The sequence below is a fragment of the Pelophylax lessonae genome (genome assembly GCF_965119305.1).
Source record: "Pelophylax lessonae genome assembly, chromosome: 2".
NCBI classification, from domain to species: domain Eukaryota; kingdom Metazoa; phylum Chordata; class Amphibia; order Anura; family Ranidae; genus Pelophylax; species Pelophylax lessonae.
Window position 1 is genome coordinate 209,292,769 of NC_138769.1, and position 24,904 is coordinate 209,317,672.

General features: G+C 44.9%; 1 protein-coding gene across 12 annotated transcripts in view; it reads right to left on the bottom strand.

The window, feature by feature from the left end:
* The window catches only part of CASK (calcium/calmodulin dependent serine protein kinase), a 651,701-nt gene that overhangs the window by 116,737 nt on the left and 510,060 nt on the right, over window positions 1-24,904 (bottom strand). For all 12 annotated transcript variants that reach the window (XM_082246666.1, XM_082246669.1, XM_082246671.1 and 9 more), the window contains one exon: window positions 14,299-14,487. In XM_082246666.1, coding sequence (XP_082102792.1) covers window positions 14,299-14,487 — 189 coding nt within the window. The remainder of the gene's footprint in view (window positions 1-14,298; window positions 14,488-24,904) is intronic.

A 24,904-nucleotide genomic window follows, 5' to 3' on the forward strand; every position in this document is an offset into this window, starting at 1 on the left:
TTCATAATGTTTTTATAGCTACGGTATACACAAATATTTTGTCTTTCCTTTCTATTTTAAACTGAATGGGTGGTTTTACAAGGTGAGGGTTTACAATCACTTTAAATCCTGTGTGCGCACTAGTTCTGGCTCTTCACTAACATAATATACTTTTTTCAAAAATGCCTCATTGATCCCTCTATCGTCCAAGTACAAAGTGCAGCCATTCTAAACATTATTTCTAGTTGGAAAAAAAACAACAAAATAACTCTGCACTTAAAACACAAAAACCTACCCATGATGTGTTAAAATGTGTTATAAATCACAATTCAGCATTAACCACTTTACGTCTAGCCACGTAGACCTACGTCGGCTGATTTTGCGTGGTTGTACAGGGGTGATGCCTCTAGCTAGGCATCACCCGCGGCTTCGATCGGGTCTCCGATGACATAACCCGGAGGCGGCGTCCATGATGTCACGTCCGGGTTACTCTGCTGCTAAAGGCGGCAGATTCAAAAAGTGAATGTATTCAAAAATGCAGTTTTCGGCGTTTTGAATACATGGAAGTGTAGTGGAGTACCTGTCACTGCATATTGCTGTCACAAGGAATGTTTACATTGCTTGTGACAGCAATAAAAGTGATCAGATTTTTTTTTTTTTTTTAAAAACCTGTGTTAAAATTAAATAAATAAAATAAATAGGAAAAAAAAAAAAAAATTTAGCCGCCCCCGTTTACTCGCACACGAAAAAGCGTATATGGACGTCGCACCGCAAATTAAATCGCTGTTCAAACCACACATGTGCGGTATCGCCGCGATCGCCAGAGTGTGAGCAATAATTAAAAAAAAAAAAAGAGCTACACTCCAACTCTAAACTGGTAACCGTTAAAAAATTTTAAAGCATCGCCTATGGAGATTTTTATTGACCGTAGTTTATCGCCATTCCGCGGTAGTGCACAATTTTAAACCGTAACATGTTGGATATCTATTTACTCGGCGTAACATCATCTTTCACAATATACAAAAAAATGGGCTAACTTTACTGTTTAGTTTTTTTTAAATGCAGTGAAATGTGATTTTTCATAATTTTCCCAAAATAATGGCGTTTAAAAGACCGCTGCGCAAATACCGAATGACAAAAAATATTGCAATGACCGCCATTTGCAAAAAATACTGATTTAAACTTGTAAACAAAAAGTGTCAAAAAAAGGGTTATTAGTAAAGTGGTTAAATAAAATGTAAACTGAAAGCTACCAAGATAAATTCCTACATACAGTTGTTAATCTAAAACCACACATGTAAAGTGCTATCCTCAGTGATCACAAATTTAAAAGCTACTATAGATAAGGTCCCTTTAAAATCTACAATACACCACATGCAATTTATGTTTGAAATTAACTCCCAAAAAAAGAGATTAAAAAGCACTTGTTATACCACCAATCTACATGCCTTCCTGCTCCAGATCCACTCAGGGATCTTTACCAGGATCTCATGGACAACTCGCAGGACCCACATAGATGGCTTCCAGGGCATAATCTGACACCACAGGACTGTGGGACTGCAAGTATCCAGCCACTCCTCCCGCATGAACCATATGATTAAAAAGGAAGCACACTTCACATAGCGTAATACTGTTTAAAAAAACCTCCATTTGATCTTCGTCTATATGATTTCACAAATAATTTGTGTTAACCACTTGCCGACTACCGCATGTACATTTACTGCGGCGGTCAGCCCCTCCTGGGCAAAGTGACATAGTACTACGTTGCTCGCCCAGAAGCCTGTAGGGGGCGAGCGTGCGCCGCCGGAGGCGCGCTCCCGCCCCCGCTCGTTTACAGAGGTCCCCTCGGGAGTGACCGGTGGCTCCGATGTCCGCCGGTCACTCGCGATCTACCGCTGCAGAGGGAGAAAGGCAGGCGGCTAATGTAAACAAAGCCGCCTGTCATTCTCCCTAGTGTAATAGCAGAGATCATACGATCCTGCTATGTAGGATCGTATGTCTCTGTGGTTACATCAAAAGCCACGCCCCTCTACAGTTAGAAGCACGTCCCTAGGGACACACTTAACCCCTTGATCTCTAATAAAGTTAACCCCTTCCCTGCCAGTGTAATTTTTACAGTAACAGTGCATATGTATAGCACTGATTAGTGTAGTAATGTCACTGGTACTCCCAAAAGTGTCAAAAATGTTAGTCAGGGGTCCGATCTGTCCGCCGCAATGTCGCAGTCCCGCAAAAAAAAAAAAAAAAAAAACGCGGTTCGCCGCCATTACTAGTTTAAAAAAAAAAAAACAATAAAAATGACATAAATCTTTCCCTTCGTTAGTAAACGCAATAACTTTTGCGCAAACCAATCAAAATAAGCCCATTGTGATTATTTTTACCAAAAATATGTAGTAGAAAACAAATTGGCCTAAAATGTTAAATTTTGATTTTTACATTTTTTTGGGGGGAATTTCATATAAAAAAAAATGTGAAAAATATTGTTATTTTTTCAAAATTTACGCAGTTTTTTTGTTTATAGTGCAAAAAGTAAAAATTGCACAGGTGATCAAATATCACCAAAAGAAAGCTCTATTTGTGGGGAAAAAAGGACGTCAATTTCATTTGGGTACAGCGCCGCACGAACGCGCAATTGTCCGTTAAGGTCACACAGTGCCGAATCGCAAAATAGGCCCTGGTCTTTGAGAAGCCAAATCCCCCGGCGCTTAAGTGGTTAAAAATATTAGCAAACATTAAAATACTTATAATACACAAAATGGTGCTATCGGCATCAGTAACTAGTGTGCATGCATGAAAACAATCATACTCTGTGCCTGCCCTGTGCTTCCATTTCGACCTGGAGTTGTTAGTGGTAATGAAACACCACCTCAGGCGGGCAGAGCTCAAGGTCTGATATTGTTTTTGCGCATGCGCACTGGTTACTGATGCCGTTAGCGCCTTTTTGTATTTCGCAAGTATAATTTTAATGTTTGCACACAAACTTTTTTTGAAAGCATATACACTAAGAAATACTACTATGGTAGTATAGTATAGTAGTACGTATATAGCCGCCGCCTATATAAGCCATACCTGTACGGTGGTTAGCGGGAGCAATCCTGGGGGCGCGGGCCCACTTGCCAGCGGGGAAGCCCATCCACGGGGACTGCGGCCACGACTGCCGCCGGGCACCTGCGATCGCTCCCCATAAAGAGAGAACGACGGTCTGCTGTTGTAAACACAGCAGACTGTTGTTCTCTCAGCTATCAACACAGATCTCCTTTGTTACTCCTATTTAGGAACACAGGTCTCTATGTTGATTTCACAAGCCCATCCCGTTCACAGTTAGAAAATACCCCCTAGGCTCACATTTAACCCTTTGATCGCTCCTGAGTTAACACCTTTCCTACCAGTGTCATTACAGTAACAGTGCATATTTTTACTACTGTAATAATACTAGTACTGTAATAATGTCACTGGTCCCCCCCCCCCAAAAAATTTCAGTTAGGGGTCCAACATTTGTCTGCCGCAATCCCGCTAAAAATCGCTGATCACCGCCATTACTAGTAAAAAAAAAGAAATAAAAATGACAAAAATCTTTCCCCTAGTTTGTAGATGCAATAACATTTGCACAAACAAATCAAAATGCGCTTATTGGGATTTTTTTTTACTAAAAATATGTAGCAGAATACAAATTGGCCTAAAATGATGAACAAATGTGATTAAATTTTTTTTATTTGGGGAATGTTATATAGCAGAAAGTGAAACTTTCTTTTTTTTTTTTTTCTCAGAATGGTCGCTCGTTTTTTGTTTATAGCGCAAAAAAAACGGAATTTTTGTAAAATCTTACCTGTAAAATTCCTTTCTCTGAGTCCTCCGACAGTCGCCGCCTCTTCATATTCGTCACATATGGGGTATTAGACTTTGCTCCGAAGGAGTAGCTAGGCAACAGAATATGTTAACAATAAAGCTTTAACATATCCCACCCTCAAGGGGTGGTCCCCTCAGTCAATACCCTCCTACTTCCTGCAACCATATCTCAGTTTTAGTGGAATAGCAGTAGAGTATACAATCAAACCCCAAAAGAGGGGCGGGGGCGGCGACTGTCGGAGGACTCAGAGAAAGGAATTTTACAGGTAAGATTTTACAAAAATTCCGTTTTCTCTTACGTCCTCCGACAGTCGCCGCCTCTTCATATTCGTCACATATGGGGACGTCCCAAAGCAGTGCAAACATGAGGGGTGGGAAACGCATCCGCGCCGAAAGGCAACGCAGTCTCCACATCAAAGAAAGGAACCTTACCAAAGGAAGGAAACCAGCTGGGCAACAGCAAAAATAAGTGCTCAACAGGAGCAACAACCCAGGAAAAGACAAAAAAACCAGGGGATACAAAACTTATCCCAACCGCCAGGAGTCCCCAACAAGGGACCCTAGGGAACAGCCGCACTAAGAACCTTGCGGCCAAAGGAAGCATCCGCCGATGCCTGAACATCTACTTTGTAGAATTTTGTGAAAGTGTGCACGGTCGACCAAGTCGCCGCCTTACACACCTGGGCTACAGAAGCCCCATGACGACAGGCCCAATACGTACTCAGAGATCTAGTAGAGTGCGCCTTCACAGGCACAGGGGGAACCTTCCCCTGCAAAGCATAGGCCTGTTCAATGGTCTGCCTGATCCATTTGGCGATGGTAGAGGCCGAAGCCGCCATGCCCTTCCGAGGACCCTCTGGAAGAACAAACAAGGAGTCCGTCTTTCGAAAAGACTCAGTCGATTTAAGGTAAACCCTTATCGCCCGAACAACATCCAGAGAGTGCAATCTCACCTCCTTTGGATGTTTAGGCTTCGTGCACAACGAAGGCAAGACAATATCCTCATTAAGATGGAATTCCGAAACTCGTTTCGGCAGAAAAGAAGGATTAGGTCGCAAGACCACCTTATCCAAATGAATAACCAGGTACGGAGACTTGCAGGACAAAGCCGCCAGTTCCGACACTCTGCGAGCCGAAGTGATCGCCACCAAAAAGGCGACCTTTTTGGACAACATAGACAACGAGATCTCCCTGATCTGTTCAAAAGGAGCACGTTGTAACACAGAGAGAACGAGATTCAAGTCCCAAGGGGGCAGAGGATCCCGCCTCGGGGGAACCAGATGCCGCACACCCTGAAGAAAGGTGCCAACCAATGGGTTGGAAGCCACGGGACGTTGAAACAGAACGGCCAGAGCAGACACCTGACCCTTTATCGTAGCCAGCGCCAAACGCTGATCAACCCCCGTTTGAAGGAAAGACAGCACACGGGACACCGAGTACGTGCGGGGTGAAAACCCCTTGGACTCACACCAGGCAAAATAGGCCTTCCAAGTACGGTAATAAACCTTCCCCGAGGAAGACTTCCTCGCGTTGATTAAAGTATGAACGACCTCCGGAGAGAGACCCCTCTCCTTCAGGACCTCGGTCTCAACAGCCAGGCCGTCAAAGCCAGCGACTGTAAAGCAGGATGGTATATCGGTCCTTGAGACAGTAGATCGTCTCAAAGAGGCAGACGCCACGGGGCGTCGACCGCCAGATTCACGAGGTCTGCGTACCAGGACCGGCGAGGCCAGTCCGGTGCCACAAGAATCACCGTGTTGCGTTCCGAGTGTAACCTGCGAAGGAACCTGGACAGCAACTGAATCGGTGGAAACGCGTACATCAGCCTGTACTGATGCCACGGGGCCACTAACGCGTCCGACGCGTCTGCCCGAGGGTCGCGCGTCCTTGCCACGAACCACCTCACCTTGTTGTTGAGGCGAGACGCGAACAGGTCCACATCTGGAAGACCCCACTTCGCGCACAACGTCTGGAAGACAGCCGGATGGAGAGACCATTCCCCCTGATCCAGGGTCTGGCGACTCAGATAGTCCGCCTGCCAGTTCTCCACTCCCGGAATGTGAACCGCCGTTATCGCCGGGACATGAGTCTCGGCCCAAGACAGAATGTCGGCCACTTCTCGAGCCGCTCGGGCACTCCTGGTGCCCCCTTGGTGGTTGATGTAGGCCACCGCCGTGGCATTGTCCGTCTGCACCCGAACCGGGCAACCCTGCAGCCGGTCCGTCCAGCGATGAAGACAGAGATTTATCGCACGCAATTCCAGAATGTTGATCGGAAGGGAAGACTCCCCCTCCGACCAAGTCCCCTGAGCGGACAGAACGCCCAGAACTCCACCCCAGCCCGACAGGCTGGCATCCGTGGTGATTACCGTCCACGAGATCGGACGAAACGACTTGCCCCCGGACACCAACGGGGACTGGAGCCACCACAGAAGGTTTTCCCTGGTGCGAAGACTCAACGAGATTTGAAGATCCAGAGATTGAGGTCGCCCGTCCCACCTGGACAGGATCTCCGCTTGGAGACCCCGCGTGTGAAACTGTGCGAAAGGAATCGCCTCGAAGGCCGAGACCATCAATCCCAGACATCTCATACACGTCCGCAGAGACGAGTTCGGAACGTCCCTGAGGGACCTGACTTCCTCCCGGAGAGTCCTGAGTTTGTCTTCCGGCAGGAAGACCTTCGCCTGCACCGAGTCCAGTATCATTCCCAGATAGGGGAGACGAACCGACGGACTCAGTGTTGACTTTGGAAAATTTATCGTCCAACCAAACTCCTGCAGAGTTTGCATTGTGACAGACAGGTCCTCCTCCAGACCCTGTCTGGTCGCAGACCGAACCAGAATGTCGTCCAGATACCCCAGGACAGAAACGCCCTGGGCCCTCAATAATGCCAGAACCGGTGCAAGCACCTTGGTGAAGACCCGCGGAGCCGAGGCGAGGCCAAAGGGCAACGCCACGAACTGGTAGTGATCCTCCGCAATGGCAAATCGAAGGTACCTCTGATGACCCTTGAATATGGGGATGTGAAGGTACGCATCCTTCAAATCGATGGAGGCCATGAATTCCCCCGGAACCAGGGCAGCCACCACCGACCGCAGGGATTCCATGCGGAACTTGCGAACCCGCACAGAGCGGTTCAGAGCCTTCAAGTCCAGAATCGGACGAACCTTGCCCTCCTTTCTGGGCACGGTGAACAGATTGGAATAAAACCCCCGAAACCTGTCCCGATGAGGCACCGGAACCACCACTCCCTGAGCCCTCAGGTCCCGCACCGCCAGGTGCAGGTCCCGCAGGCGCTCTGGAGACAGTTGAAGATTTGAGGGAAAAAATCTGCTCTCCGGCCGAGAGAGAAACTCGATCTTGTAACCAGATCGAACGATTTCCAGAACCCATCTGTCCCGCACACGGGCCAACCAGGGCTGAAGAAAACCGAGCAAGCGTCCCCCCACCCCAAAACTGGGTGAGGGTGCCCCTTCAGGCCGAACTGTTATGGGCTGCAGGTCCGGATTGGCCGGACTTCTGTTTCCCAGACCAGGGCTTCTTCTGAGAGCCTTGACCTTTGAACGGTTTGCCCTTGTAGTGCGGCCGAAAGGCACGAAAGGACCCCTGAGGGGGCCGAAAATTTGCATGCTTCTTCCCAGAAGCCCCCTTAGCCTTGGGGAAATGGGGCAAGAGAGTGCTCTTACCCCCGGTGATCCCCTTAATCAACACATCCAGGGACTCCCCAAAAAGGCGAGACCCATCATAAGGCAGATTGGCTAAGGTCTTACGTGAAGATTGGTCCACCGACCAACATTTTAACCAAACCAGGCGGCGAGACAACACCGCCACGCTGTGCACACGTGCAGCCAATGGAATCAGGTCCAGGTCCGCATCACACAGATACATGACACCCTGGTGGATCTGATCCACCATATCCAGGGTCGCCGGCGAGGCCGAATCGGCCACTAGGACGCGCCTAAGCATCTGCGTCCAACTTGCGATCGCCTGGGCCGCCATGAGAGAAGCAAACAGAGCCTTAAGCATAGAACCCGTAACAGAATAAGTATGACGGGCAAGAGACTCCAGTCTCCTATCCGTGGCATCACAGAAAACAGGGGAACCCTCTGCAGGAATCGCAGTGGCTTTGTTCAAAACCGCAATTGCATGATCCACTGGTGGAGGCACACACCACCTTTCATCAGTGGCAGGCGAAAAAGGATAACGCAGCTTGAATTTACTTGGTACCGCAAAAGGTTTGCGCAGATCGCGCCATTGATCCTTAACAGCGCGCTGAAAATCAGCATTGCAGGGAAAAACCTGCGGCGTCCTGCGTTTTCTCTGCGTCCCATAAGCCGCCAAGGCAGCGGGGGGACACACTTCGTCCTGCAAACGCAGCGTTTGCTTAATGGAAGCAATCAACTCATCCATGATTGCAAGCTCTTCAGGCGAGCCAGGGGGAGAATTATCGACCCCCTCAACTTCAGCCTCCACCTCAGACCCCACTAGATCAAGAGAGGAGCGGGACCCCGATAAGGAGGCCCCTGCCAGAACAGCCCCATCACCTTCACCCTCAGAATCAGAGGAAAGAGCAACTCTGGGCCTTTTAGTAGATTGAGCAGCCACCAGCATTTGCACCTGAGCAGCAAGGCCAGCCACAATAGTGGCTAAATCCCCCCCTGGGGGGGAAACAGCGGTCCCCTGGCTTTCCACCAATACTGTAGGAAATTTGCCCTCCTGAGAATCCATTGCCCCTGTAATGCCAGACAACCAAGGGTTAACTGCCCCTTTTTAGCAAGCGCGGCAAGCGCAGCCCACCGCACCACACTCAAGCACAATGAGACCCCCACAGGGAATATGCAAACTGAACACAGGCAATGGATAGCAAGAACAGAAGGATAAAACCTGAGGAGACCCTCGCCGCTGCTGCTGCCTCGATCGGTGTTCCTGGAAAGAGGAAGTGATGCTGCCAGGGCGCTCTATGTAAGCCTATGGAGGCTACAAGAAAATGGCCGCCATGCATGTAAACCATGCGGCCGGAGCGGGTGTAGGCAAAATGGCGTCGATTGGCGCCGAAACCGCCGCTCCACAGTGCATTAAAACACACATTACATTCCAATATAAGAATACATGTCAGATCGCCGCAGCGATCGCTGTATATGCCCAAACATGCCAAAAAAAAACATGCCCCACAGCACACAGCTTCTCACACTGCCCAGTCTGACACACACAGTGTCATACAGCTCCCCCCCCCCCCCCCCCTTGCAGCCCACAGCATGCAGCCGAGAGATAGGGAGACAAGCAGTGTGAATAGAGGCAGGTTACACAGTCCCAGACTGACACCCCCCCAGACAGACAGGTCCCCACATAAATACACTTACCTCACATGGCGTGGGGGACCCGCACAGGCGAACAAGCCGCTGCACATGAGGCAGGGAGAGTCGCAATTCAAGACGCACAAAATGGGGGTTAAGAAACCGCACAGCGTCCAGTGAGGTAGCCACCTCACCAATCATCCCTGCACCGAACAGGGATGGGTCGTTCACTATGCCAGGAGCGTTACCTGGCTGAACGCTCGATGGCAGACTGGGAAGCCACTGACCCACGACCTGCGACCAGGGGGATCAGCCCGAGACCCAGTCCGCATGATCCTCTTCGTCCGAAGAACTAACTAACGCTGACAAAATAACAGCTAATTAAAGGTAGAGAGAAAAACTCAAACAAAATATTAAAAAGAAGAAAGAGTCTGGGACAGAAAGTCCCAGCACAGAGAGAGCCAGCCACTCCTGACAAGCTAGACATTAAAACTGAGATATGGTTGCAGGAAGTAGGAGGGTATTGACTGAGGGGACCACCCCTTGAGGGTGGGATATGTTAAAGCTTTATTGTTAACATATTCTGTTGCCTAGCTACTCCTTCGGAGCAAAGTCTAATACCCCATATGTGACGAATATGAAGAGGTGGCGACTGTCGGAGGACGTAAGAGAAATAAAAATTGCAGGGGTGACGAAATAACACCAAAAGAAAGCTATTTGTGGGGAAAAAAAAGACATCAATTTTATTTGGGTACAGCGTTGCACGACCGCGCAATTGTTTGGTAAAATAACGTAGTGCCGAATCCCAAAAATTGGACTGGTTATTAAGGGGGAAAATCTTTCGGTCCAGAAGTGGTTAAACAGTATCGCACTACATGCACTGTGCTTCCTATTTACATGGTCCATGCCGGAAGAGGTGTAGCGGTTTAAGTGCTGGTTCACATTATTGCGATGACAGACATCGCATGGGATTGGGAGCGCACTGCTCCTAAAATCACATGCGATGTCTGTGCGGTGCAAATTCAGCCATAAAGATTTTATGGCTGAATTCGCACCGCAATCGCATTTAACACGCACAGGACCCTTTTTTTGGTCCGCAGCAGAATCGGATCACATGGTGGTTCACACCAGTGCGATCCGATTCATGTGCCAACTGTCAGTTCGCACTGCGATATGCGAGCTGATCTGGGGGTGTCGTTACCTTTGAATTGACACCCCCAGCGATTCGCATATGGCAGTGTGAACTGCCTGTGCTGCGAATGCAATGCGGGAACACGCAGTAGTGTGAACCGGCACTAAGTGGCTGAATACTGGTCGAATGTAAGCCCTAGAAACCATCCATGTGGGTCCTGTAAGTTGTCCATAAGATCCTGGGAAAGACATCTGAGCAGGAAGGAGTGCGGAATGACAAGTGCCTTTTGACCTCCATATGATATAGGAGTCATAACAGGTTATGAGTTTGGCTGAACACGAACTACCCCCTGCCACTATTGGATGTAAGCCTGGCTACTCAACGCTGCCAGAAACACGGGAAGTGTCGGACTCCACCATCACAGCCAGGACCACGGCCGCCACAGTGTACTTCCCTAACATCCCTACAGTGTTGCAGATGAACCATCACCATTTGCTGATCAACTATTTCCTCTGTGTGAGTTACTACATTGTTTATATGTAACAAATAACCTTTTAATCTACACTGAGTTGGCGCTGCTTTTCTTCTCCTACCCCTTTTTACCATAGGAGAAGGAAGCTGGACACGGGGGAACTGTCAGTGGATCTGGAAATGTTCCGGGGTCTCAGCTCACAACAATGATCATAGTACAGGCAACCACACTAAGTCCACGTTTCCACTAGTGCGACTTGTCATGCAACTTTAGACAAAGTCGCATGACAAGTCACAGCCCATTGATTTCAATGGCACCCGTTTCCATCTATGCAACTCTGAAAATCAGCAACATTGAAAAGGTACCTACACTACTTTGATGGGACTTTGATCCAGAGTGTGTAAAGATGGATCAAAGTCGCACTATATCATAATAGTGGAAACGAAGACTAAGGCTCTGTTTCCACTAGTGTCACTTGTCATGTGACTTTGGACACACAAAGCGCATGAAAGTCACAGCCCACTGATTTCAGGAGCACTTTGAAAAGGTGCCTGCACTACTTTGATGCTACTTTTGATGTGACTTTGATCCAGAGAGTGTAAAGTTGAATCAAAGCTGCACTCAGTCGCATAGATGGGAATCCCTTCAAAAACGTGGGTTTAAAAATGCAAAACACACTAAAAACTTGCCTGAAAAATGCATCAACCACATATATGTGAACTTAGACTTGAACAGTAATGGTCAGAGATACAGGGTGAGCCTGTCTTACCTGTCCATGAAGCTGGACCGTAAATAAGGTCCTGGCTTTGCTTGTCCCAATGGACATACCCCTGAATGGGTATTCAGGGACTGGGTTCCATAATGATGGACCACAGCCCTCTATAGCACCCAGCAGCAAACGATGCACCAATTGCAGAGCAAAGGATCCAGTGCCTGCAAACAACATTACTTGTCCCCACAGCATCAATACTGGGTACAATTACCAAGGTTTTACTGAGGTTGCGCTGATCAGGATTCACAGCTTCTATGCTTGCATTAGAAGACAGTGAGGATTTGACTGAAGAATTAGAACATAAAATAAGAAATATAATGAACTAGTTAAGAAAAATTTACACTAGCTAGACATGATTTTCAAAGTGAAGGAGAAAAAGTTCATCACCTTCAGACACTAAAACAAAACTGAGGACTCACTGAGTGGGGTAACGATATAGGGAAGGTGACCAAGGGCCATGTCCTCTAAAGCATTGCCAGTGTCAAATCATCTGAAGGTACACATCTTTTACCCGCAGTGTATGAATATTCAGTCTATGTCCTGTACAGTACGTTTAAGATAAAAGGAAAAAGATTTGCTTCTCTCCGGGCAGAGGGATGTTTGTGCTTCTAAGGACACTAGCAAAAAACTGACACTTGCTGGGGGTTTAGGGCTGCCCAAACAGCTTTGCTTGCCAGTGTTCAATCATCTGAAAGCAGCAGCATTAAACCCAGTATTCTAAGAATGATCCTGTGATATAGGTTTAGGAAAGAGGTACTTTTTTCTTTAGAAAAGCACAAAAAAAAAATCTGAGTTGATACTCCTGAGTTGTGCCCAACTGATTTATTGATGCGTAAATTTTAAAGTGGAAGTAAAGCGGATTTTAAGCAAATAGTTGACAGGCAGGGTAATAATGACAGAAGAGACCACATTTGTCTTCTCCCATAAATGCAACCTTCTGCCTGTCAGCTGTCATGTTCACTGAACCACGCATGCGCAACAAACACTTACGGCCCCGGCGCGTGCCACAGCAATGTAACTCACGTGCGCATTCACGGAAGAGACTTCATCACGGCCTGGTCTATCAAATGGCCGAAGGCACAGGACTCAGAAGGGAGACTGGGCAAGATGGAAGTGCTGTGGGCCTGGCGGATCGATCCTACTGCAGCGCTGGCAGACACCATATGACAGGTAAGTCTGCCATAATGTACTAATATGCTGTGCATACTAACGCATTACAGCATAACCCATCTGGGAGGCCCTACTTTTTTTTTTTTTTTAATAGCGGAATTCCGCTTTAAAAACAAGTTCAATTTAGCAGGTATACAATTACAAAAAACAAACACACAAAAAGTACTAGTACAGGACTTGTTTAAAGTGGTTGTAAACACCATTCATGAAATCTGACCCAGGCACATATATCTGTAGTGTTTACTTATCTCTCTTCAAATCTCTAAGTGCCATGTCTTTCTGCTGCTCCGTTCCGCTGTTATCAGCATGATAACTTCTGATGAGTTCACCGACACACAAGATAAAAGCAGCTATGTCGGGGAGGGTACCTAGAGGAAGATTAGCAGAGAGCTGGTCTAATCAGACTACAGCTCTGCATGTTCCTTCCTTCCAGTCCTCCCGTCACTCTTGTGTCTGCCGCGGGCACCACATTAGAAGATCCAGCCTGCCCTTCGTGAGACTGATGTCCGACGTCATTGCACACATCACGATCACGCGAGGTATGTTCCCAGGAGGAGACACTCTGCCTCCTCATACTCATCAGTTTGCACTACAGGCAGCAGTATAAGATGCCGCCTGTAACATGCCCCAAACTGATGACACAAAAAACTGCTGAAAAAAAAACAACGTGGGTGTCTTTTTTCCGCCCCTCTCAAAGTGCTGCCTGGGTCTAATGGACCCAGCGGGACTCATAGTAGGGCCGGCCCTATTGTTGAACCTAAAGTAGAACAAAAAGGCAAAAATCAATACAGCACTGTTATTAATACATTATCATTTGTACACTTTTTTTTTTAGAATATGTCCTGCCGAAGCAAGGACATTTTTACATTTAAAGTGTTACTTAACCCAGGACCCTCCATTTACTATATCTGGGCTCCCACAGTACACAGAACATGGAAATGCAATTATTTTAGTAAATAAAAACTGCTAAATACCTTATCAGCAGTATATATTATCAGTCTTGTGACTTCTATCAGTGTCTGGTTAAAGCATGTAGGAGGAGTTTTCATTCTTCTCTGGCTGTCCTATGAGACTGCAGTACCCCTGACCCTTGGTCTGGACAGTGCTGATTGGCCCTGTGCCAATCACATGCACCCTCCCAAGAAGAAAATAAACTTTCTAGCAATACACACAAACCTGAGCATGTGCAGAGTAACTTCAAAGGCTCTGTCTTATCGGGAGCTAGATTGGGTCAGTGGAACAAGAAGAGGATCAGAGAAGACAGGATCAAACAGCCTTTTTACTCAATGCAGAGGATTAACCCCTTAGGTTCCACAGTGAGTATAACAAGCATGCTTTACATACACAGACTGATTTTACTGTTGTGGGTTTAGTAACACTTTAAATGCAACCAGTTGTGTGTACCTGAATTTAACTTAGTATCACCCTCTTGCAACCCCCTGCATAGTTTGAATAAGTACAGGCAGGTAAAACAGCCACCATATATTTATTTCACCTATGTATTTACAGTAGCGGTTTGCCTGGTGTTCAGCTTTAATGCTAATAAAAAAAAACCAAAAGACAAAACACATTTAGGGGGTGATCATAAGTAACAAATTGATTGCCCTGGAGTTAAACTACATTGAAGAACTTACCATAGGTTCATCTGTATTCTTCTGGAATTGCACCAATCTCACCCGTGTAACATTTTCCATATCCATATCACCGTTTGCACTTTCTGGAGAATCTCCGTTCAGGTAGGGAGATGTTGGAGGGGGTGTAACTCTTAGTGCGTCATCACTGTAAACTTCATGGGCTACCACATCATGAGTTTGTAGTAAGGCCTAAAATAATAACATTATTATTATATCAAACTGCTTTTAAACATGCAAGACAAAAAAATACGAATTCATGTTAAAACATGTCTTAATTAAAAAAATAACATATTTGGCTTTTTTCCCCAAAATAATCACTAGTTTTTGACAGCATAAATGTCCTAGAACATTTTTAGTACATATAAACTGATGCAATTTTAAAACATTTTAATCACCATAAAAGTGCATCTTATATTGGCACTGAAATTGCATTCAATTTCACATAGCTCAGCCTAAACAGAGCATAGAGTTTTGTTGCATAGGCCTGCACTCGATAAATACAAATGTAAACAACGTGTTTGCTTTTGACTATTTGAGAACCACAAATGGGGACCAATGCACCACTAAAATTACTGCATTTCATCTACATCCATTCCAGACTTTAATTTGATTGTGTTAATTTTACAGGGGCATATTTACAGAAATACAGGCACCATTATTTAGTAGTCTAATGATTCTGCACAATTGCAAGGTCGAGCAACATTTGATGACAATCATTAGCATTTGCTCTTCTGTGGGAAATTATTCTACATGCAGTCATATGTATAACCTGACAAACGTGCAGTGAATGTAAGCCATTACACACAAACACTTGACTTATGTTGTAAAATATTGCATTTTGAAGCCAGCCAGTATTATAGGTGTGTTTTGACAGAACCCCTCTGCCTCAACAAAAAGATGGACAAAACATTTTTTTTTTTTTTTACATATATTGCCATTAATTTAACCGCACCGTAAATTCCCCCCCCTTTTTTTTTTAATAGGAATATGGAAATTCTTAGACTGTTTGGCTATACTACTGCCTATATAGACACTGGCAACAAAAAAGAAATGGCATAAAAATCTGCCCGCAAACCGTTATGTCTCAGTTTTGTGGCAAAATAGTACCATGCGCATGATAATGAACACAGAGGAGGGATCTGTGTCAATGGACTCCAAGATTTTTTATTTTTTTTATTATAGTTTTTATTTGTCTTCACCTCAATGCTAAAAACAGAAAAGAAAAATTCTCCTTATAAGTACAAAGTCATCTTTCCCCCCTAAACTCTCCCCCCCCCCCCCCCCAATTCCATTACATTGTCCCAGTCCACCTTTGTAGTCCTGGTTATCTTTTCTATATTGCTCAAACATGCCTCACTTACGTGCTCCCCTGATCTTTCCATATTTCTATGTAATCTCTAGTTTTTTTTAAGTCTATCCACTTATTTGAGAAACTCAACTTATTCTTCATCTCTGCTGCACAAGAATTCCATATCACATATATATACCCAACCCTACCACACCATTCCCTAACAGTAGGAGCTTCTAATTCAAAACATTTTTTTTGGGATTATGCCCTTTGCGACATTAAGCAAATTTGGGACTATCGAGTTTCTATAGTGCTTTAGGGATCAAATTGTTTTATGAAATAAGCATATCCAGGGATCATCCATAATATTCTCACCTGTGCTTTGGCTAATAAGTTGTTGTATCCTTAACCAATACTCCCGAATCTTGGGACATTCCCAAACATGAACTATTGTGCCCTTCCACTGACAACCCCTCCAACACAAATTTTACTTCTCTGGTTGACAGCAATGTGCTTTAACCGGTGTTATATACCATTTTGAGAGGCACTTATAATTCATCTCAATGACGTTCACGTCCTGAGCGGTGCAAGGTAGGACTCTCAGCAGTTTACTCCTCGTGTCAATGGACTCCAAGATAACGATTTTAAGGAGAGTACAAAAATCCAAATTTCTTTCTTGTCCATTGGTAAACAAAGGAATCCTTAGACTATGGTGACATTTAAAAGCAGTCAAAAAGAGATGGGCAACATTGCAACAAAAACCAACAGGCCCAGAAAAATAACGAAGAGAACTGGGGACTGCCTGCAGCTGGCCTCAGATGAGGTCTTAATATCTACCTGTTAGAACTTTGAAAACAAAGACAGAAGACCAGCTGGTAGACCTGCAAACTGGAAAAAGTTATTGAAGCATGATTGAAAAGAGCAAGAAGCATTCACAGATCTAGTATCGTGCGCCTTGACAGTAAGGGGTGAAACCAAATCCTTAAAACCATAAGTTTAAAGGCCTGCCTGAGTCACCTAGAGGTGGCAGTCTGAAAAGTGTACCCTAATGGGGTCCATCTGGAATAAAAGAGGAATCAGTGGATCAGATTTAGTCTTTCACAGCCCCAATCTTATTCAGACAGTGGAGGGAAATTTGCTTTTGGTGAACTGGAGCTGGACAAAGGGACAAGAGAATATTGCCCTAGTTGAGTGAAAGGTATAAATTGGTATAAATTAGTTTAGGCAAGAAGGAAGAGTCCTGGGCTTCGACCCCTGGTGTCTATGCAGAGGGTTTCTTGCAGGCTAAGACCATCAGTTCTGACACTTGCCTCATAGAGGTGATGGTTACAAGAAACACCACCTTGTGAGTGAGAGTAAAAAGGGAAGTGACTCTAATGGGTTCCCACAGTGATCTGTGATTTAGATCTCACAGAGTCAAAGGGTCATGACATGAACGGGGGAGCTACATTGGAGACTTCCTGTGTAAAGGTTTAAATCAAGCAAAGACCAGTCTCCGAAACAAAATATACCAGACAAACTTGAACCTTCTGATTGCCAAACACTGGTCTAGACAAAGCTGCCGAAAGAGAAAGTTTGTCACATTAAGAAAGTCTTAGGGTGAAAGCCCAGAAACTTGGGAAGTATGCCTTTCATGTTCGATGATGGGCCCTACAGGAAGTAGCCCTCCTAGCTGTTAGCATTGCAGAGATATACCTGACAAACTATGGTTTTCGGAGCCATACCATTAAAGCAGTGGCTGTGAAAAAGGATAGCAAAATGGTCTCTGGCACAGAAAATACTGATCCAACAGAATCTACGAAGTATCTGCCAGGACTCTTAGCAGGTTGGTGTACCTTCATCCATCTGGGTCAACGGGAACAATGATTATCACCAATACACTCTATTTTGATCCTTAAACGCAGAAAATATAGGGGTTTCCAGGGAGGAAAACCATAGATCAAGATATACTGTACTGATCCCACAGTGTTACTAGAGCATCCACCTCTTCTGCTAGAGAGTCTCTGTACCTGGAGAGAAACATGTCCAATTTGTTGTTAAACCTGGAAGCCAGAAGGGTCCAGGCACTGCTGCAAAGTCAACCTGCCAATGGCCTACGCCTGGGCAGAAAAAGCAGGAACACAACGTTCTGCCCAGGATGTGATTCAAACTACCTTTCTTTCCATGGTGAGATTTCGGATTCGCCTTTGATGGTTAATGTATGCCCCCACCATGGAACTGAAGCTGGATCGTATGACCTTCCAGTCATGGTCCAACACTGCAGAGACAGCCAAATCAGCCAAGTTCCAGGATACTAATCTAGAGATGAGATTGCAACTACAACCAGTCCCCTGCATTGACAATGTGCCAAGAACGTCTCTTCAACCCGACAAACCCACACCCATTGTGAGGATATGGGAACTAAGAAATTCCCAGATTCCAAAGCCAACAGGCTAGTGGAAACCTGATCCTTGGTGCCAAACAAATCAATATGTTAAGGGACCTGATTGATTTGTCCCATTATGACAGAATGTACTGTAAAGCTCCGGAGGTTGTCCAAGTATTCTACAATGGGGAAAGCACGAGAATAAAGCAGGCCTAATACTAGGACTAGGGTTTCGGACACCCTGTAAGTCTGCCTAACCCACTTTAGCCATAATATCAAATGAGCCTTGCCACCTGTCCAGAAACTGTTGTTTCACAGTGGGCATCAGTACCGCCAATCAATTCCTGAGCTGAAAGGGTCTTACTTTAGTTGTTTGGTTGTAAACCCCCTGTTATGCCTCCTGTGCTGCCTATGCTCCTGATCAGTGGCATCACACTCGCAATCTGCCCTCGCATCTGGGAAACATATTCCAGAACACTCTAATTGAGGGGCGGACTGACTTTCCCATTCTTCCTTTACCAGGTAGAGCAAACCCAAAGGTCTCTGTTCATATACTAGCTCAAAGAGTGAAAAACCTGTGGAGGCCTGAGGCACTTCATGTATTGCAAATAAGAATGCTGATAGTGAGTGATCTCAGTCTTTCCCATCCTTTTGCACCACCCAATTAAAGCATAATTGTTAGGGTTCTGTTAAAGCATCTGATCAGGTCATTCACCTGTGGATGGTGGACAGGTATGTGCAGCTACATAATCTGAAACAGATGTGTGCTGCTACCAATCTGAAACATCTGTCATAACCCTCCAAAGAAATGGCATGCCCTGGTCGTGAGAATTTCTCTGGGAAAAATGGTTCTAGTAAACACCTGGCAGACCACCCTAGCAGTCGTTCTGGACTAGGTATTCTGCAGAGGTAAAGCTTCATAGTACTGTATGGTGTAGTTGGGGAAATACCAATATCACCAATATGTACTGATAACCTTGGGCAGATTTTCATGAGTGGGCCTATTAAATCCATTGCCATCTGTTCAAATGGAACCACAATTATAGGTAGGGGTGTGGAAGTACAACACCGGAGTAGTTATTTGGCAGGGTGCAACAAGACGTACAACATTTTTTTCCTTCAGCTTTTAACCCTGGCCAGTAAAACCAGTCTGTGATCTGTTACATAGCCCAGGCCAAGTAGGGTCCTGCATTAAAGCCAAGCCAAAACACTCCAGAGATGCATCCAGATCAGGAAAGGCAGGACTGAGTTGTTTCCGCCACGACCTTCCAAAGCATGAGCTATAACACAGAAATTCCCCACCCATGAGCACAGCTCTGGTTCAGGACATTGCTTAACCCCTAATAGCGACCTCCTTATTTGGAGCTGTGTAATCAGACCCATCACACACATCCTCATCAGATGGCATTATCAATCTCATCATCTGAGGGTCAGCATTGTACAAAATGAAATAAAATAAAGTGAATACTTCTGCAATACACTGTACCGCATGCATTGAAACCTAAAAGATTTCTGCATATTAAAAATTAATATTAACTCATGACTTTTTGCGTATTCAGATGGACATTTCTGTGTGAAGAGAGCACACTACTAATGCAGGATCAATGTTTTACAAGTACCAGTTGTGGGTACAGGTTTCTTACTGGAAATGCACTTAATTTAACCGCCATAGTTCTGCAATGGGTGTTTTGGTTAGCAGTCGTTTCCTACTTTCAATGGTAATTTAATCTGATTCATAATAAATCAATCTGAAGAAACCTTAGTGATGCATCTGTGTCCAAACTGAAGAGTATCTACAAGCTTCCATGTTATGACCTGTTTTGTACAGGTTCCGGGGACACCATTCCTTTTCGTTGAGTCATTAGCTAGGAAAACATGTGGAAATTTATGGTGGGAACATTTAGGTGCCTTTGACTTGGCAAAGTGGGTCACCTGAGCACACAGGATATAGCATTTTTTTTCTCCAGTGTCATTTGCCAAAAGTTCCTGCACTTGAAAGGGCTGTTTAGCCCTCATACGTTGAGTGATATCAGTCTGAGGGACATCTTGAGGAGTAGGAGTAGTTTGTTGTCATCTAGTGGTGGAGGGGGTATAGCCAGCTAATAGAAAGCCACAGCTAGGCATGTACATTGTGGATAGATGTGGCCGGGGAGAACAAGCAATTTGTACTGAAGATAAATTTGTAACTAAGAATTTGTAGAGGATAGTCTCCAAACTTAATAACGTAAAAGAATATGAGGAAATATCGTAACAAACTGTGGAGGAAAGAAGTGTGTTCAGCCGAACACCAGGTGTAGTACCCTCAGGCGATTTTTAGCGTAATTCAGTGTTATACCAAGCAAGAAATTCACTCGGCTTAGGCAAAAGGGCGAGAATCCAAAAGCTAGTATAGGCCATTTAGAGAATCATCTTTTAGATTGGCTACCTTGGTTGCGCTGACCTTCATTGTGAATTGGCTCCAGAGGGACGGGATTCCCATCAGTGGGAAGTAACCCCTAATTGCAGGGAAGTTACAGGCTTTTATCCAGAGATGAGATAGAGTGGGACGCATTATTAATCGTCACAATACGTTTTGCAGGAAAGCCCCATTTATATATGATCTTGTGGTTTCTTAGGATTTTTGTTATAGGGACTTGATTATTCCTTGCGGGAAGTGTGGTTTGGGATAGATACATGTAGAGGGAGATTCCCGAAGAAGGGTCAGGTATTGTAGGATTTTGCCTAGAGTACCGCATTAGCTGGTCTTTCACATGGTAAAAGTGAATTTGTTCGATACCATCTCTAGGGATTTTTTTCCGGTATGTGGGGAGGTTTCGGAAGTCTGTGTGCTCTATCTTTAATTACTTCAGCTGGTGTAAGGAAGGGAATGGCTTTAAATATGAGTTGTTGCATGAAATTGCTCAGCTCTGTGTTTTTGACAGACTCAGGAATGCCTCTAATTTTGATATTATTCCTGTGTGATCTGTCTTCAAGGTCTGCCACCTTAACCTTTAGCAATCTGAGCCCTTCCTCCACCTCAAAGTGAGCATCCACCAGCTAATTGTGTTCACCTGAGAATTCCCCCCATTTTATTTTCCACATAAATCAACTCTATTGCCAATTTCAGCCAGATCTCTCTGTGTAATGCGCATAAACGTTGACATGTCCTGTTGGGAGTGCCCCCTCAAGATTAAGAGCATACCTTTCATAGTTATGTCTGTAATAGATTGCCCTGTAGTGGGGAATGAGGCCAGCTGCTGACTGTATGTTGCCGTTTCCTCCATCTCCTCTCCTTCTACATTATGTGTGCATTCTGGATAATCCTGCCCGGTTAATCTCCTCTTCTGTTTAATGGGGCTGCTAGTTGCTGAGGATGGTAGTGGATCATGATCCCTGTGTGACTCACCGTCTTTTGTGCAGGGAGAATTGGGCTGTATATTCTCTGCAGTGGATGAGGAGAGAGAACATGTCCCGGTGCCAGTGCCATCTTGGATTCCTCGGCCTGCGGCTGGGGAGAAGAATTTGGTCAGCTTCCTAGGTCCTCTCCTTCCATTAGTCCCAGTGCACTAAAATCGCTATAGCAGCAAGATAGAGCCAAATAACCCTCACAGGGACTCACCAACCCCTTCACAGATGAGGATGCAGTGTGTCAGGCTGCATGCCGTGCAGTGATCAGAGAGGAAGAGGAAGTTCATAGGACTGCCACTAGAGACCCACTGCTGAATCACCTTCCCATAGACTCCAAAAACATGGCCCCCGATTGATAGCAATGGAAAACTAAAAGAAAATGGAGCTAGGTATGGGTGAATAGAGGGTGGTCCACAGAGGGACCCCAACAATAAGGGGGAGCGTAAAGTGGGAAGGAAGGGCACTCAGGGGTCGGACCAACCTAGGGAGTGACCCACGTCCACCCGAGGGGCCACTAGAGTAGTGCGGGGTCACAACTTACTGCACCATGGGACAAGGCAGGCACCACTCCAAACAGACCGTCCACCATCTTGGCATGGGGGTGCCGCGGGCCAGAGCTACGCTGCGACTCAGGTTATGGCTAGGTATGTGAGCAGGGCTATTCCTCCTCACAAGACGTTTAACTCGCAGGCCAACCCCCGTCCAGTGGGGGCTATTTCGCGGCCAACCCAGCGCGGAGCTAAGGTCAGGTCGTGCTCGCTGGCCAGAATGGGAAGACTGTAGGATATCCAGTCCGTCACCCAGTCCGGCAGTTGATTGTAGTTCTCACAGGAACAGAATTGATTGTAGTTCCCACAGAAAATAATAAAAAGAAAAAAAAAATTGTTTATAAAGGAAAAAATGCTAGGACCAGAGATCCCAGCAAGGAACTAGATCCTTACTCCTGACTAGGAAAAAAAAAAAAACTGAAGTCCTATAGCAGGAAGTGGGAGAATACCCCCTGGGACTGCCCTGTAGGCGTGGTAAAATTTTTTTTTACGCCTAGTGTCCTACTCCTATGGAGAGCAGCATAAACCCATCGGTCAAGAAGATATGGAGCTGGGTTTGTCAATGAACGAAAGACAAATGGATTTTACGGTAAGTCGAAAGTCCCATTTTCTCTTTCGTTCATTGACGGACAAAGCTCCTGATATTTATAATCATTGGGACGTCCCAAAGTAGTGTTAAACATGAGGGGTGGGAACAGCGAAAAATTCCCAAAGCTAAACAGTAGCAAACCAGGCAACAGGAGCTCAATCAAAACAACTGTAGCCCACCTGAAAAAAAAAAAAAAACAACACCCAAACACCCAGAAACTGCTAACACAGGAATGTGAAGATTAAGGCCGAATTCACACTGGCACTGTCAAACTTGGTGGAGAGAGCATTTCTAAATGAATATAAATGCATGTAATGATTATTCAGTAGTGCCATTAACACTGCATTTACCTCCTTTTAGGTGCAGTCAGTTTAACTGCGTTTAACGGAAATAGAACTCTCCTGCATCCAGGATCTGATTCAACATTCAAAATGCTACCAAAAAAGCAAATGCTTTTTTTATGCTTTTTTTATGTAAATGCACCTAAAATCATTAACATCTAACTAAACGAAAACTATCTGGGAAGCTTAAAAGTTTTTTAAACTTCCCAGATAACTGCTCCTTTGTAAATATAGATCAGTTTTACCTGTTAAAATAACATGTGCTGGTGTTAATTTCCAGCATTTCAAGACATAAAATTTATTTATACCAAAAACAACCTCTAATGCTCCAATTGAGTTCTCTATTATTTTCATGTACACAGTCTTAATCGAAAAAAGTAATTGTGAGGTAATAAACACATTGTCCAACTAGAAGAAAGGGGATTGAGAGAAAAACTACAGTGCTATACAAACATAAGATTTGCTAGCCAGGCAATACAGTGATGAAAAGCATACAAGGATATGCTGAATCAGATAACGCATAGGAAGGGTGTTGATACGGGGAATCTAGTACTACAGATACGGAAGGAACAATCTGTTGAGAAATATAATTGGCAAATGCTTTAGTTGCTTGTCTTCCTTGCGATCAATAGCACTATAAATAATGGATGAGGACCAAAGCCAATTAGCTAGCAGTAGACATATGTCTCCCCCTTCATTTCCTTTACCCTCCTCATTTAAAGAAGTAGTTTATACAATAATATGAGGCATTGATGAAATATGGGGATACACTGAACTATAAAGCTGAACAACAATATAAAAAGTAACCATCTAGATAACATTTTTAAAACCAATTCTGATGATACCCATCCCTAGTTACCAATATATCTTGAAGTATAAAAGCTTAATATTATGTTTCTACTGTGAAAAGGGACATTTAACTTAAAAACAGATAACTTTAGTGGGAGCAATTGAGAAACTGGCAATCTGGCTGTAATAAAAGCTACAACTGCAATGAAGAATATTCGGAATGGCGAGTTAAGACAGCAAAAACTAAAGTTTCAGCCCGCCAAGGGACGCCAATGTTCCTAAAGGCCATCTCCACGATAAAGGGGGGGGTTCATTTTGAGTGGAATGGGGCTTTAACCTTGTCGCTTGCTGACTCCTTCCTGCTGCATAACACCGAATATATTCTCACTTTCAAAAAAGATTTAATGAAATATTTTAAAGCACACGTGCCATTGAGAAGGAAGCAATCCATAAAGTTTTAGAAGAACATAAGCCAAGAATAACCAAAGCCATTTATGAAACACAACCTAATAAAAAAAAATAAACTGTGTAACTCCTATTGTATTGTTTCACTATATACAGTATAAAAAAACCTTTTGAAACCCTGATAGGAGACATGCTGATTCCCCTAAAATGCATTGGGTTATGCCTTTAAGGTTACAAGAAGAAAATGCTCATTGGACTCTATACATCTGGTGGGACATTCTGCTTCTTCTAAAAATTTTCAATATTAAAATGGTTATAAAGGGCATTTTATACAGTAAGGTAAAAACCTTCATGCAGATTCTTCTGCAACCCCTAAACACATACCTGAGCCTGATCTCGATTCAGCGATGTGCAAGAGAGCCGAGGCTCTCTCGCTCCTCATTGGCTCAGATACAGCAGGGGGAGCCATTGCTCCTGTCAATCAGAGCCTGTGAGGAGGGAATGGGGGTGGGGCCAAGTCCTGGTCTGTGTCTCCTAATGGAAGCACAGAGCAGGGTTTGGTAGCGAGCACGCACGTATACCAAAACATAGCACGAGGCTGGCTATGGGGGCATTTGGCGAGAGGAAGTATTTTTTTTAATGAGAAACCCCCCCTAAAAAAAAAAAAAGGATTTTTGTAAGAACTTACCGTAAAATTTCTCTTTTCTCTTAAGCTCATTGACAGACGCAGTCCTCTTTGATTAATATCAAATTGGGTTATACTGCCCTCTACAGGAGTAGGACACTAGGCAGAAGAAAATGTTCTGGCCACACCTTAGGGGCAGTCCCAGAGGGTATATCCTCTCTCTCTCTGCTACAGGATGTCAGTTATGTCACAAAGCAGTGTCAGAGAAT